This window comes from Myodes glareolus, chromosome 26 (assembly GCF_982192425.1).
Source record: "Myodes glareolus chromosome 26, mMyoGla1.1, whole genome shotgun sequence".
In the NCBI taxonomy this organism is placed as follows: Eukaryota; Metazoa; Chordata; class Mammalia; order Rodentia; family Cricetidae; genus Myodes; species Myodes glareolus.
In genome coordinates, this window is record NC_142051.1 from 40268847 (window position 1) to 40285597 (window position 16751).

A 16751-nucleotide genomic window follows, 5' to 3' on the forward strand; every position below is an offset into this window, starting at 1 on the left:
AGGATTAAAATCTTGAGTTATCCTCCAATTTATTGATTTTTTTTCATGCACATAGAAACAAAGGCTTTTGGAGGATCTTTCTCTTTCCATCATTCAATATGAAATTGCTTCCCATGGCAAAATGTGTGAAGGACTCATTTGGTACAATTTAGAATATAAACAAATGTATTTCCCCAAGTTTAATATATTAATATGTAAATAAAGCTTATTTATAAGTAAGGTGATAATAACCTTTTATCATAATATTAATACATGCAGGGGCTGTTTATATTAATATCAGAAAAGACTGAGAAGCTTCTGGGGGCATAAAATGAGTATATTGGATCTTATTTATGGTTGGATGCTCTAGTAATATTTCAGAGGAAGAGTGGAAACGCATTCTGCGTCATCAAGAGGCCGTCCTCCTCTGTTCTCTTTTTCAGTAAAGAAGTCTGCCAAGCGACCGACATCATCATGTGTCCTGTATGTGACAAATATTGTCCCTTCATGAGGCTGTCAGACAGCTGTGTTTACGCCAAGGTAAGTCTCAACAGGCGGCATCGTAGGTGGGATAGAATTTAATACAAGCTTTCCTACGGAACATTGAGTGGCTGTACGCCTCTGTTATTTACCACATTTGACCCCCACATTGTGCAGTATGATGGGAATGTCAACACTCAGCACTCCATTGCCAATAACCTTTTGAATGTGGTGTGTCTAAAAGATGCGTCTCCAGGCACTAGCCCGAGATGCTGCACCGTGGCCTGATGCAGAGGGCACAGCTGTTAGATTCAGGGGAAGTTCAGTTTGTGCTTTTGTGTTCTTTGCGTGGTTTGTATTTATTGCTGGTTACATGTGGGGCCCAGGTCTCTCATGGCATAAATTCTGGTGAGCACCAATGTGTTCTGTGTTGTCTTGTTCTTGTGATCCAGCGGATTTTATTTTTACACATGATCTTAGTCAAAAGGCTGGGAAGCAATGGACTCTGTCTTTTACATATTAAAAAATTAGTCACAGATTAAACACTGTCTTAATTTCTTTCTCTCCTGCTGTGATGAAATTCTCTGACAAAAAGCGCTTAACAGGGGAAGAGATGATTTTGGCCCATGATTCCAAGGTGGCGTCCAACATGGCCAAGAAGATGTGGTGGCAGGAGCGGGAAGCACATTGCAGCTGCAGTCAGGAAGTGTGGGATGATGAATCTATGTGCAGCCAGCTTCCTCTTGTTTATACAGTACAAGACCTGAGCCCAGGGAACAGGGCTGCCCACATTTAGGATGTAGTTCTCCACATCCATTATCTAATCAAGATAATCCCTCACAGGCTTGGCCAGAGGCCTGTCTTCTACAGGATTTCAGCCCCTGTCAAATTGACCACCCAATATTACCCATCATAGATGCACGGCTTTTACCAGCCTGCTGAAGAGATCCATAGCAGAGGAAATGGCCAAAACCCCTGCTCTGGCCATCCCGTGACTAAGCAGGAACCTAGACACCCATGAGTAATTCTTGGCGACCTCTGCTCCATGCAGGTTCTGAGTTTGACTCTCCTCTCTTCCACGTGTTTGCCAAGAGCAAGTTATTTAAGCTCTGTGCTCCTGAGATTCTTTTCATCTACAAAACGGATATGCTAAACAGTCAGATCTTAGTTAGAAAGATGGCTCAGTGGTTAAAAGCATTTGCTGCTCTTCCAGAGGACTTGGGTTCAATTCCCAGCACCCACGTGGCAGCTCACAAGTGTCTGTAATTCCAGTGCCTGGGGATCCGGCATCCTTATACAGACATATAGGCAGGCAAAACATCAATGCACATAAAAATTACAAAAAAAATGAAAACAACTTACATCGGATTCTACTTTAGTTTTCCTTAAAAAGAAAGAAAGAGAGAGAGAGAAAAAAAGAGAGAGAAAGAAAGAGTAAAATTCTCAGTAAATGGTAGTTGTGGCTATTTAACTTTCTTATCATTATTATCATTAATCAGATTCAGCTTAGCTACCTCCCATTGGCCTTGCACAGGTGTTGCCTTTCTGGGGCTCAGCTTGTCATTCTTAAACACAGTTAAGTGCAGTCCTTTCTGCCCCATTCCGTGACACAGGTGAAGAGTGCTTTGAAAAAAACACTCAGGACATGACACTGTGATTTCTGTCGTGTGCGATCTCATGCCCCTTCCTCATGATACGTCTTACTCTTTTAAAAAAAAATTAGATACATTTATCAGATTCCTAGAGGATTCTTTTAACTTCAGGGCAGAGTCATAATTTCAAACAAAAGCTAGAGTTCGGGTTGAGGTAGGCTTTCCTAAGATCCGCTGCCTATATGCTTGCCTAGATTCCGGCTATAAAAGGGGTTGGCAGATTTTATCACACATCTGTGATGACAGCAGCCTGATCTGCCTAATGATTCTGTTGGCTTTGCTCCGTTTTGTTCTCTTAGGACAAGAGAACTTAATAGGCAGCCCACGGCCCCGCCCACCCATAATGACTACAGCCCTGCTGGTGGTGAGTCCTATGGGCGGAGCCCAAGCTGCAGCAGGCAGCTGGGAGTCTAAAAAGACCTGGGCTCTGAGCCTACGTCGCAAGAGACCAGAAAAGATGCAGCGCCTCTCGCTGTCTGTAGAGGGCGCATAGATTGAGGCTGTAAGGACTGTCAGCAGTGCGATTTTGTTGAAAAGTCATGAGATAATTGATGTTTCCAAAGCCTACTCTTGGACACCATCAGATTTTTATGATTTGGTCTTTCTTTGGTGTTCCGAGTGTTTGTGGCTTAGGAAAGGACTTCTAATGCGAAGAGTTGCTTGGGTGAAATTCCCATTCTAGGAAATCCTTCATAATTCCTCCCAGCAACCATCAAGAGTAGTTCAGAGGACTCAGATTCCGTAGGAGCTTCTGTTGGCAGTAATTCTACCAGAAATCTGAAATAATCCTAATTGCAATGTTAGGTTATTTCCATAATTGCAGGGTAGCATTGTTATTTCCAACCTGCATGTCAATTTCAAGACAGATATTATTATTACCATCATACTCAGAAAGCTAAAACCTGTTCATCCTTACCCATAGGACAGTAAACCTGATAACCATGGGCCTCAGTTTACCAGAACACACAACACTTCTTCTCTTCCACCAGGTCCTACTGAGCTGTGTGATGTTTAGACTGAAGTTTGCTTTCGGTCTTCCCTAAAACTTCGGACTAGAGTCAAGAGTGACAGAATCCGAGTTCCACAGGCTTCCTTTGGAGGCATTTGTCAGAAACGTCAGGAGTGAGTTTGTGGGTCTTGTATCGAGAGAGTAGATCCAACCCAGCCAGCAGCTGCTCTGCTCACTCATCAGATGATACAGTACCCTCATCCTTGGCAAGCACAAGAGTCTGAAACCCACCTCCTAGTGAACTAAACAGGGAGATGCTGACAAACTTACTGTTTTCTGAAAAAAAAAATAACAACACAATACAAAGTAACTCCCAGCTAGAACTGGCACCCTCCAGACCCCCCGGTGTCTCTCCAATACACTGTGCACACTGTCATTCTGCAGGCAGGTTCACTTCCTGTGATGGGAAGACGCTGTGCCTCCAGGCTTCTGTCTTCTCCCTTTCTCCCTAAGTATCCTGTTTGTGCTTATTTTAAATTCTTGGCCTTTGCACTGGGGATAAATCAGTGGTGGCGTGTTTGCCTGGCCGGTGTGAGGCTCTGGGCTTCAATCCCCATCCTTGAAAAATCGTTTCAGTTTCTGTTCTGTTGTTGTAGAGTCTGTGCTCCTGCAGAAAGTTTCTGCTGGGCCAGGGAGAGAGGTGAGGAGGTAAAGCCCTTGCCATGCCAGTGCGAGGACCTCAGCTCCCTAGTGTCCACGGGAAGGCCAGGTAGATGTGACACTCTGCCTGTAATCCCAGCGTGTCAGAGACAGAGACTGGGAACCCCCTCAACGAGATACATTAGCTGAGTCAGAAACCCACCTCAATATATAATGTGGAGAACAATCAAGGAAGACCCCTGGGATTAATCTTGGGCCCTCACACCTACATGCACACATGGAAATGCACACTCACGCATGCCCACACATACACATGCCCCACACAGATCGGTTTGGGACCGCCACCAGTGTCCCTTGGAATACCTTGAGGTCTTTGTTTGTATTTGGAGCCTGTTCTCTTGCTTTGCTTTGGCGGGACTTAGCCAAGGGGACCATCAGATGAGCTAGACTAGCATTTTGCTAGGAACCAGGAGTCCTCCTTTTCGTGCCTATTCTGACGCACACTGAAAACTGTAGCCGAAAGCTGTCTCTTCAAATGTTGATATATCCTGTCCCAAGAAAGCACTCTGCTGGGTTCCACTGATCCGTGCACTCCTTGGAAACAGCATGAGAGACATCTGTTGTGTGGGTGGGAATGACCTGGGCAGCCCAGCATGACAGCCGCAATTCAACCGAGAACCTCCCCTCGTGTTACCAGCTAGTACGTTCACCAGATACTCAGATACAGAGCCTAGAACTCTCTACCCCTAGAACTGTTAGGATTATGTGATACTGGGTGGCCAGCGTTCCATCCGACAAATGAAAGGAATAGGATTTAGATGCTTGCGTCACATTTAGCATTTGAATGCTGCCCGTCTCTCCGACATTCAAAGAAAGAGAGAGCATAAACTTTTAGAATAATACAATATCGTTGGCATTATGATACGGCAAGAAAACACCTGTTTATGGGCATATTCTCCAGGGACAGTAAAGTATCCTTTACTAGGGAAACATAAGATGCCTCAAAAGCTGTGCTTTCTGTAACCATCAGTCATCAATTTGCCGTGGACTTTGGTGGGATTTAGACTGGAGGTGGAGACGAGGGTGGCTGTTTGGCAGTAAGAATGGAACTTTAGATGACATTCTGGTGAAAAGGTAGTGCTCACTGTCTTAGGGTTATAGGGAGTGGGTGAGCAAATGCAGTGATTGCCTCAGGCTCTAATGAGTGTGAGAGTGAATTCCATAACAGTTCTTGTCTCTTGCATTTATAATGCTGAAACACAAAGTAACCCACATTTCGAGTAATGTTTGCTCGAAACTATAAGGGGCAAAATAGCTATGTTTTTGAAATGAATAAATGAGACATTAGAAACAATGTTTGGGGAGTTAAGAGCCTATAAATCAATAACAAAAGCACCTTCCTGGTCCTAAATATAGTTATATCCATATCTATATAGATGTGTAAGAGTTTTTAAGGCATGCAAAGTGGAATTCTTAGAAGCACTGTTGGAGATGCATGATCCTGATGTAAAGGGAACACACTCTTTTCTCCGTGTCTGAATGTCACAGTCAGAAGACACCCACCCCCTTCTTACTCATTGTCAGGGGGAATATTCACCAAAGAGCCCTGACAAAGCTCACCGTATCACCATAACTACTTTCATGCCCCGCTAAAAATAGAGTGTTGTTCCTGAGGAACCAGCTGAATGGATTCTGTCATTTCCAGGTGACGCACCTTTTTGACAACGGAGCTACTGTGTTCTTTGCTGTGTTCATGGCCGTCTGGGGTAAGTGAAGAACAGCCGTAAAGCTTGAACTACCTCATCTGCCCTGTGGTGGCTTCCTTCTTTAGAGCCTCACTCTGGATGTCATTGGAAGAAGCTTGAGCGAATTCAGTTGGATTTCTGTTGGCAACAAACAGGTCACTCACTAATTTATTTGGTTTACTTTGAAAGTGATAATATACAAGGAAACTATATCTGATAGTTTCCTTTAAGATCTTGGACAACTTCATCATTTTTCTTGGAGTCATCCACTATTGCTTTCTCTCATAATCCTCCTGTGGCTGATAGCTATCAAAACTGTTGGCATTTGTAGCCTATCTATGAATAGTCTGGTTCCTATAGGAGTTCTGACATCCCTGATGGACTATGTAATAATCTCTCATGATTTTTGCTATCCTTAAATCCTCAATGCATCAGAATCACTAGCAAATACGGAGAGGATGAGGAGGGGGAAGAAAAAGAACTAAGCCAATGTTTGCACAGAGTTTTGACTACACGACTGAGATCAAGATCAAAAATAATACATACCTTGCCTCCCTAGAACATTCAAGTGTCATAATCAGAAAGTATAATAAGCAATGAGTGCTTCAGCTTTGCCACTGTTACAAATGAAGTGACTCCGGAAAATGAACTTAGTGCTTAAGTCAGTGGTACCTAACTTTTTCTGGTCCTAACCACACATAAAATGGGAATAGCCGTTGTGCATACTGGTGGACATTAGAAGAGTTTGCTCATAACCAGGGATAGAGCTGACATAAGCATCCTCACCCAGCATCCCCAAACGCTAGCTCTTCATTGAGCACTAGTCTACTTTGTAGTGGGATATGTTTATGTACAACGAGTCGTCTCCTGGTGTCAGTCAGGAAGAATGCAATACAAACCTCTAATACCCACTTCAATATTTCTCCAATTTCAGGTCCCCATTGCTAGATCTTTTGCGTGAGATAAGTTTTGTCCTCCTACAACTGAACCCCTGAGGTCATACCGAAGTGAGATTTTGGTACAATGCCCTTTGTCTGGAAGGTAGAATTTGTCACTTCTTCCCCAGTAATGCTACTGTTGTCCTGTCCTGTGAAGGACAAATCTGTTTTATTGATGGTTCCCTTTCCTGGCTGGACTGCTTGGTGATGGAGCATGGAGTTAAGAAGATTTTAAGATTACAAGTGGGACCAGAGACTTGACAGCTCTGGGCTTTGGAATATAAGCAATATGAGTCTGATAGATTTCCGATAAGACATTTTGGGCACAGATGAACATTTTAAGGTGACTCTAGGCAAAGAAAACCTTGGGTAATTCACGTTCTAAATTGCTTCATCTTGATTGACAACATATTGCTTAAGTCCTGTGTTATTCCCAGAAGTGTGCTAGTTTGAGCAAGGATCTACCATCCCAGGTATTTCTTTGCATACAGGCATGTCTTTTGCAGTGATCTAGAACAGCCAAAAATATGGTTATTGCTACACACTGTCATAGTCATTGTACATATCTTATCTCATTTAATCCCCATCACAACCTTCAAGAAAGCTACTGTCACTGTGTTCATGTGACAGCCGAGGAAGCTGAAGTCGATGCCAGCATAAAGCAAAGCTGACGTGGGCAGCCGTAGCTCCTCAGCTTTGGGCTAGACAGGGGTGCCATTTGTAAGCAGCTGCTTTGGCTTTGGAGCTCCCAGCCTTCAGATAACAAACCATAATGCTCATCCTGAACCTCCCCCTTTTGCCGCTTTGGGACGGTGACGTTTTTGTAGAGGCACATCGCTTCCAAATGGAGCTAGTCCTGTCAGGATCATATCTCAGGACTGACACGTTACAGTGCTGAAGAAAACACACTCTGTTTTCCGAATCATTGCTAAGACACACGCTGATGGGAGCAGAGTGATCTGCAGGACCTCCGGGTGGATGTGCTGGTCATCGTGTTTGCTTTGGTGTTCACCAGCTGAACGGTAAAACTCCATCTGTCCCTGCCCCGGGCTCGCATGTTAGCTTTGCTCGTGTTCCCATGTGTATGACAGTAGGGCTCCATGAAGATCTTCAGGTTACACCATGAACCCGGGCCTCTGGACTAAAGGTATAACGTGGTTCTTTCCTCTGTGCTCCTTTTGTTACAAGGAGTCGAGGGACAGGATAATTGTGGGCTAAATTAGCTTCTCTCCCTAGAGACAAAAGAAGAATCGTTAGGGAAATAGATGCTGGCAGAGACCTGTTGGGAAGTAGATTATTTCCCTCTGGTCTTCATTGCTGAGTCCTCTTTTTCCCCCCCTTAATTTTTTTTTTTTTTACTTTCAATGTTGTCTTAAAAATTACTCCCAGCAAAGAAACAATGAGGTGCCCACTGGGGCACCATAAGTCCCCCAGTCAAAACAAGAAGATGGTGGATCCTTTGTGCAGAATGAAAGACTTGGTACAATTTTGTAAGAGATTAGCAAAGGAGATCTACCTCATTTTTAATTCATGTTATCGGAATTGGCCTTTTGTTTCTGGAGACTGTCTAATTTCATCTTCTGTGATCTTATCTACGTGTCCAACAAAAACAATATTGTCCCATAATTAATTAAAAACACATTAACAATTATTTAGGTAAATTAGTATTGTATAGTCAAAAAAGAAGAGGCATATAATTACAAGAACTCCACCGTGTGTGAATATGTGCACACAGGACAATTTCTCCCTTTCTCATAAACCATCAGAATCGATCACTGTTTCCATTCTATAATGGAAAGGACTTAGAGGCCCAGAGAAGCTACATGGCTTACTCAAGACTATGCATAATTAATAAGAAATGAGGTCTGAAGTTTAAGTCAGATATTGTCTGTCCTATTCTAGAGTCATTTCTAAGTCTCCTCCATAGGGCCCACCAATTAAGATCTTGATTAATAGCAGACATCACAGTCCTTGTCACAGGACACTGGGTGCTGTTGGCTGATACGATCCCTGGGGAGATATGAACTAATGTCTACTCACCCCAAGTAGGGAACTGACGACAGACCAAAGTTCGGATACCACCAAAGTCCAGCTTGGTGAATCTGAGTTTTGTTGGGGTTGTTTACATAAACGTGGCTAAGGCATGAGACTCAAAGCTGCATCACCAGAGCCCAAAACCTGAAGGTGGCTGAACAGGTTGAAGAACACCCTTTGTAGGAGTTCAGCTGGTCTGAGCTTGTCCCAGACAGCTCAGCTATTCTGTTTCTTTCGGGTATCTTGACTAGTCTGAGCATTTTCTTAACAGCTTGGCTTGTCTCCGAGTCTCCCAGGCAACTTGGCTCATCTATAGTGTCTCTTATTGGTTACATGTTTGGGATAAGAAAGGCCTAGTGGAAAAAAAAAAAAAAGAAAGGCCTAGTGAATCTGGTCAGTTTCAGGGACTTCCTAAACCTATTTTTTGTGTACTTTCTCAACTTCCCTGTAGAGTGCTTCTCAACCTGTGGGCTGTGACCCCTTTGAGATCAAAAGATCCTTTCACAGGGGCCGCCTAAGACACAGATGTTTCTATTACGATCATAACAGTAGCAAACAGTTATTCTCTGAAGTAGCCATGAAAATAATTTTATGGCTGGGGTCGCCACAGTATGAGGAACTGTCTTAAAGGGCTGCAGCTTTAGGAAAGTTGAGAACCACTGGTGTAGGATGAAATGTTTCGCCTTCCCTTAGAACATCCATCCTGTTGTTTCTCCTTCCTTGTAAACATCCTGTGCCTTATGAGCTTCCTTCCAAGGTAAAGGAAACCACAGAGGTAGGTAATAAAAACAATGGTGTCTCTACTCTCAAGAGACTCCCAATACATCGTGAGTTGTTAATTATAGCACAGGTTACAGTACAGCAAAATATACAAATAAGGTATGAGTCTAAATACTAACGTGGACAGGAAGAAATTGGGAGGCATTATCAATGGTGGTTTGCTGTGGGTGATGGAACCATGGGAGCTTTTCATCCAACACAAACTAGCAATTTTCCATGGGCAATTTGACAGATTATGTCAATGATGTATAGTGCAGTAATCATCAGCATAATGATGGCATGAAACTTTCTAATCCTGGAGTTTCCTGCTGGCTTTGTGGTCAGCCCATCAACACCCTCACCCCTGCTTCCCAGTGCACCTTTGCCCATACCGTATTACATTCAAAGAGAATCGACACACAGTGTTTGGTGTCTGACTTCTTTCACTATGCTTAAAGCTACTGAGATTCATTTCTGCTATGGTGTAGATCAGTAGTTTGTTCCTTCATAGCTCAGGATCGTATCTGTCCCACTGCCTGGTTAGACTCGAGTCTGTTTGTATGCTGCCCAGTTAATAGGCACTGGCGCCAGTTCAGGTTTGAACTATCAGCAATGAATGAATTGCTGGCTTTCTCGCTTTTTCATGTTTTCCTGAAAGTCTTTGCATTCGTATTTTCTTGGACACATAATTGCAGGTGGTATGACAGGGTCCTATGACAAGCGACGTACATAGTTGTCATCACGTCAGCATTCCGTGAAAGTTACCAGCTGTACCACATGCTCGCAGGCACTGAGAATGATCAGTCTTTATAATAGCAATCATTTTCAAGAATGGGCATAGCCAGCATACTGTAGCTCTGGTTTATGTTTTCCTGGTGAGTAGGATGTTGAGCATCTGTCCTTGACTTCTTTGTAACCTACATAGTTTCCCAGTGAAATATTTGCAAATTGATTACTCATTTGTTATTGGGCCATTTGTCTTCTTTCCATCATGTGAGTTCTTTATGTATTCTGATAGAAGTGTATTTTATGGTTGCAACGATTTCTGTTTCACATTTGCATTTTTAATAGAATATTTTATTAATTTTTGGATAATTTCATACATGTTTACACTGTACTTGGATCATTTTTATCCCCACTCCTCCCTGTAACTCCTTCCAGATCCACTCAGTGCCCCAACCCTCCTCCCAATCTCATGGCTTCTTTTTTAGCACTCATTTTAATTAAAATATTATATCATTATATATCATATCATTATCCCTTCTCCTTCCAACTCCTTCCACATATCCCTGTAGGCCCCTGTCTTCCCTTGCTCCCTGGGATGCAAATCAAGGACTGTTTTGGCTAACCAGCTAAGCTTCCTGCTAAATTCTGTGCTCTGCTCTGCTAGCCTAGTGAATTAGCCGCAGGGCCTTGTATTACTTTGGAATGGTAATTTCCCAACCTGCCCGGGAGAGCTCACAGCACCAAGGTCCCTTTCACCTGTCTGCCACTGCCCCACACCTCTTGACTGCCTGTGCCAGTTCCCCCAACCCCCTCTGGCTGGGAGCGGTTTCCATTACTGGGGGGGAAAAGTATATTAACTCTGGATAAAGCTAAATAAATTGGCATTCACCTCTTGGTGAATGACCCGGACTCTCTGTGTGTGTGTCTTGTGTTTAACCCCTAGGCCCTTGCCCAGGCTCGTGGTGGTATGGAGCCGCGGTCCTTACCGGGAGGGTGGTGATGCAGATCTCGGATGATTCTACGTATCCCTTTACTCCCCACGCAAATTCATGAACTCTTCTTTACTGTTTTATATTTATTCTTCTTATCTATTATAACTATTGCTTATATATACACATACTGATATATAAATACAACCTGCTAACTCGTCAGTGTTACATATGTATTTTTCAGGGCTGATCGCTTGTTATTGGATAACAGATCGTTAATAACTCACCCCTGGGGACGGCTCTTTTTCTTCTTTCAGCAAGTTGTTAATTGCCTGTAGCTCTTGATCAAGGGATGGGGCCACATGAGACTTCCGCCTCTCGTGTTAGTATGCATATTGGCATTGTCGCTGCTCAGGTCTTGGTTAGGCTGACATATTGTTGAGGTTTCTTGCGTGTAGCTTCCCTGTCGTTTCTAGGAGACATGGTCTTACAGCTGACTCCCTGGTGCTTGGACGCTGTGGTCATCCTGCCCCTTCTTTCACCACACTCCCTGAGCCCTCAGGGTGGGGATCACATTTACAGTTTTACCAGTTAAGGCTGTGCACCCCTCAATCAGTTGTTCATTGCCTTTTGACAAGTTGTAGACCGTCAGTAATGGTCTCCCATTGCTGCAAAGTGGGGCTTCTTTGATTAGGGGTGAGATCTACATTTACACTTGAAGATTTGATGTTAGGGACCACAGATAAGAGAAACCACATAGTGTTTGTCTTTCCAAGTCTAGATTACCTCACACATATATAATGCGTTCTAATTCCACCCATTTACTGAGATTTTTAATTATTTAATTTTTCTCTACTGCCAAAGAGCGGAGTATTGCATTATGTATATGTATCACATTCTTATTACCATTTCATCAGTTCAGTGGCATTGAGGTGATCTCCATTCCCGAACTGTCATGAATTAGAGAAGCTATGAACACAGCCGAGCAAGTATCTCTGTGGCAGGTATGGAGTCCTTTGGACATATGCCCTACACGGGGTATAGCTGGCTCATCATACAGTGGATTTAGTTTTAGCTCTTGTAAGAATTCGCCACACTGACTTGCAGAGTTGCTAAACCAATCTGCACTCCCACCAACAGGAAATGAGTGCCCACCCCACCCCACACCCACATCCCTGCCAGCCTTTATAGCTGGTTATCTGGTTGATCTTAGCCATTCTGACTGGAGTAGGATGAAATCTCAACGTTCTTCTCACTGGCGCTTTCCAGCTTGTTAAGAATGATGAAGCCTTTGGTGATGTTTCTCAGCCATTTTTATTTTTCCTTTTGAGAACTCCCTGTCCATGAAGTTCAATTTGTGCTGCCCACAAACGTACTCGTGGGTGTGGCATCATCCGCCTGATACCGTGGTTAGTCTACCAGAGGCCACATCCTTCAAGAAAACTAACTCCCTTTCCCAGGAGCCATCAACCACCCACAGCTCCTCAGTGAGGGCTGGGCTGTTGAGACCCTTCACCTCCATGCTAGAATGCTGACCTGCTCGTCCTTGTGCAGATCTTGTATAGACAACCACTCATGGGTTCATGAGTGTGTTGGCCCTATCATATCTGGAAGACACTGTCTGTACTCAAGTCCTCCTAATGTGACCCTTCCGAGCTAATACCCTGCCTCCCTGACACATTAAGACCATTATTTCCATTCTCTTTCCTAAACAGTGTCCTGCTGACTCTAAGCAGTGAGCTGATGCAGCAACCCTGAGTGAGCGCTTTATTTCTCTCTCTCTCTCTCTCTCTCTCTCTCTCTCTCTCTCTCTGTGTGTGTGTGTGTGTGTGTGTGTGTGTGTGTGTTATTACAGAGAGTTCTTCACTGTCTTTTAGCCATATGTGCAATCGTTACTTTATTATATTTTAGTAGTTAAGCACTCAAGCATAAAGGGAAAGGTCCCCAGACCCCTGCAGTTTGGTCCCTTTTTACAGAAAGGAAGCCCATCCTTAATAGGCCCCTTGAAACTGTAGTCCCTGGGGAGGGAAACATAAACTTCAAAACTTGGATTCCCACAGCAACCAGCTCGATATGATGTCAGAATTCCCAAAGCTAGTGTGACTTGGACAGACAGTACCCTCTTTCAGATTTTCCCAACATCGATGTATAATACAGGATACAAAAAAAAATCCGTTTGGAACAGAAACTACTTGAAAATGATTCTCAAGAATCCCCATGTCAGGATGCTTGTGAAACCAAATGTGTTACCCTGTCTCATTTAAGCGTGCAAATCGCTCCATCTAGTGAATCATTTGGTACTTTGAATTAATGGAGTCATTGATTGTGAAGGGAATGGGAAGGGGGGGCCTGTTTCTTAAGAACTGTTTCTTTCAGCTGGATTAATCCACAGTGTTTGCTCCTATTACATAGAACATCCCTAGACACTGGATTCCCATCGAGACATTTTTAGAGTAGTTTACGGTAGATCAGACTTTTAACAAATTGGCTTTTCAGGCTTTTTCCCCCTATGAGTTGCAAATCCCCTGCCCTGCACATAAACTCATGTACTTACTTATCTCAAAGGTCCGGGCATCAATGGTTAGTTTTGATCTTATTAAAATGTATGTCTCCGTTAAAATATGTCTCCACCCCTGACTTCCTGGACCCTGAAATGAACGCAGTTTGACACATCACAGAATCTCATAAGCTCTCAGCTTCCCTTTATGTGACCACACTGGTCTCTGTGGGGCCCTGAAGATTAGTAAACTACAAACCACGCTGCTGGGGCTCTTAATATTTAGTGCTGTCATTTTGATGCTGATATGGTTTACGTGAGATTTTTTTGCTTTTTTTCTCATGAAAATTGTGAGGCTTTCTCTGCAACACAGCCAGTGAGAGCTGAGAAAGGCCTGGCATCTCACCTGGTGTCCAGACCCCAGTGTGTTCCCATCCCCAGCTCCCTAGTGCGTGATTTCTTTCCTCTGTTGACTTCCTAGCAACATTATAAACATATAATTTTATATGAGCTTATAATTCTCAGCTGAGTGTTTTTTGTATGTCTGTGTTTTACAGGGGCAGCTGTCAGGAACTGGCCTTGTTTCTCTGTTTCTTTGTCTTGGGAGAAGTCTGAAGCTCTAGTTCCCCTCCTCTTGTCCAAATAAACATTCTGAGGGTTATAAAGGACTGATACAAATTAAGTCCGTTAGTGTTACTAGTTTCATTTTTTAAAAAGAAATTAGTATGGGTGGGGAAAGTGGTTGTATGTGTGAAGCAATGCATTCTACGTGTCCTAGAAAGTAAGAATCTTTTTTATTTGTAATAATCATTTTAATGTCGATAACTAAATTAAATTAAATTAATAATAATTGAAGATAAATAATCAAGTTATTCTTAGTAATACTTTTATTATTTATTTATTATCATTATTATCATCATGATCATTTCCTAGAAAACAATCCCAGAACCGTTTCCTTACAAAACAGGAACTCCAGCAGCCAAGCTGTGTCTCCAGATCCAGCCAGAAAACCATCTTACCTAGGCTTCTGAAGATGCTCTGAGCCATCAGGTTGGCTTGGGAACAGCCAAGCTGACGCTTTGAGATAGGCCCCATCATTCAGAAATAAAAACTACTCATTCCTTTTCATGCCTATTGCCGGTTTTATCTAGCCTTTGTTCTTGTTGTGGAACTCAAGCTTTTAACGAGTTAGCAGGGGAGTTACACCATCAGGTCTCTAAGTCTCTTAATCTTTCAAATTTCTTGGAAATGTCTTTAATGTTATTTTCTAACAGTCAGCATGGTTCTTCTCTTGGCATTCCAGAACAGACATTTTAAAGATAAAGAGTCAAAATGGGCCTTTAAAAACCCATTATATTATCAGTAGGCAAAAAAAAAGAAGAAAAAGAAATGCAACATTGTATCCTTGCAGATTTTAGGATAAGTGTGGGTTTTCTAAGCCCTCTGGAAGATTGCAGATCTGCATGGAGGACACAAGTAAACCCCAGGATCCCTACAGAACCTACAGCCATGGAACATCCCCCTTTATATATTTGCAAATGTTTTGGGGCAGAACCCCAAAATAATTGGAAAACTTTTAAACTTTCTTTTTCTTTTAGGGTCTTGTCATTTCAATAGAAGCTGTAATTAAAATGTAACCTAGTAATTAAAACACAGATGACGACTCAGGACCGATTTCTGGCTCTATCATCTCCTGGCTGCATGATGTTGCAGAATGCACGGTGGAAATTAAGAGACACTTTAAGGGGAGGGTCTTTCTGCTGAGCATCACAAGATGGGGCAGCCACTCAGTGGCTCCTTTCTTCCTGCTTGCAGAATTTAGCCATTGGCTGTATTTTCCAGAAAGAAATCCAGTTCAGTTTTCATCCACAAAGCCAACACCTAAGCAGGCAGGCTTTATTTCTGTTCAGATGAAGGACTAGGTTTCTTCTATCAGATGGCTCCACCTTCTCTCTTCATCCTGGGAAACTAAAACAAAAGGGAGCCTGGGGAAGCATTATCTGTTTCTTTCTAAGTCTTCAGCCCCAGAGGAAGCCTGTTCTTTATGATCACGTGTATTATGGCCATGTCTGATATCAATAACATACTAAATGGCTTTGGTGGAAATTATAGCATCCTGCTGCAAATTTATTTGAAATTGACAATGACTGTTCTAGTTCAGAAAATAATAAAGTGCAGTATATACCTCACCATTAATGTCCCTTATGAACTCTGCTCAACTGCATATGATTCTAAGCTAAAAAGTGTTCTGGCTCAATAGCGCCTTAGCTGTAATTTTGGTTTTGTTTGCTTTCTTTCTATTTTAGTTACTTCTGGTCAACTAAATATTAGATATAAAATTCCAGAAATAAGTAATGTTTTAAATTATACACTGTTCTGAACAACATAATGAAATCTTGCATAGCCCACCTCCGTCATTCCAGGACACAGGCTGCTTCAACCCCATCCAGGGTATCCACACTGTATATGCTACCCATCTGCTAGTTACTCTGAAAAGCCATCTCAGTTACCAGGTTGAGTGTCACAATATGACAGGGCTGGCGTTGAAGTTGCTGTCCTCAGAATGGTCTTAATGAACCCAGAGCTCAAGAATACCAGTGTCGTTCATGTGTACATGCCAAAGAGATGTTATAAAATTCTTCCTGAAGTGAAAATTTGGAAATTCTCTGCTTAATAAGAAACAGTGAGTGTTGCGGTTGCTAACATCTGGAATAAGGTCAAATAGTAAACACCTTTAGGACCATACACAATTTCTGGCTTCTGGGGAGGTGCTGGGATGTACACTCCACAGATAAGAGGAGGTTACTGTATTTGTATACTAATCTGCATAAGCCCTACCCCATTTCTGCCTGAGCTAAGAAGGAAGATGTCTCATGTTTTCCTAATGTGTCAACTTAATGTCACAAAAGGATCGCTATTTGGGATTGAGGTTACTGCCTCGGGTGAACCTCACGGTGGGAAGATTAGGTAATAGGACGAAGCAGGGATGAGGGTAGAAAGGAGGAGAAAATGCAAAACCCTTTTATAAGTAAAATTAATCAAGGTGAATAGCTTGAGAATATTCATTCTAAGATCTGTAAGGGTTATGTCTTCAGAGTAGAGTCCCAACAGAGGCATGAAACTTACTCCTTTTCCCCATAGTAAAGCGTCTACATCCATCAAGACATGACCACACCATTCCAATACCTAAAGATCTAACATCTTTCTGTAGCATAAATGGAGGTAATTTCTCTTCTGTGTAAGTGACCATTCCAGTCTGGTGGACCACCCTACAGATGGAGAGCAATTAGGCAAACATGTTCCCAGCAATAATTCTTTCCTGTACACCGGGACTGTATCTCAGAGAAGAGCTGGTCATCTTTCCTGTGAAGCTCATTCGGTCAGTGTGAGGGAAGTCATACAT

General features: G+C 42.8%; 1 protein-coding gene across 5 annotated transcripts in view; it reads left to right on the top strand.

Annotated features, from left to right (window-relative positions):
* Ano4 (anoctamin 4) overlaps positions 1-16751 on the top strand; it is a 319024-nt gene that overhangs the window by 262116 nt on the left and 40157 nt on the right. For all 5 annotated transcript variants that reach the window (XM_085683401.2, XM_087901925.1, XM_085683402.2 and 2 more), the window contains 2 exons: positions 423-519; positions 5426-5486. In XM_085683401.2, the coding sequence (XP_085539527.2) occupies positions 423-519; positions 5426-5486 (158 nt within the window). The remainder of the gene's footprint in view (positions 1-422; positions 520-5425; positions 5487-16751) is intronic.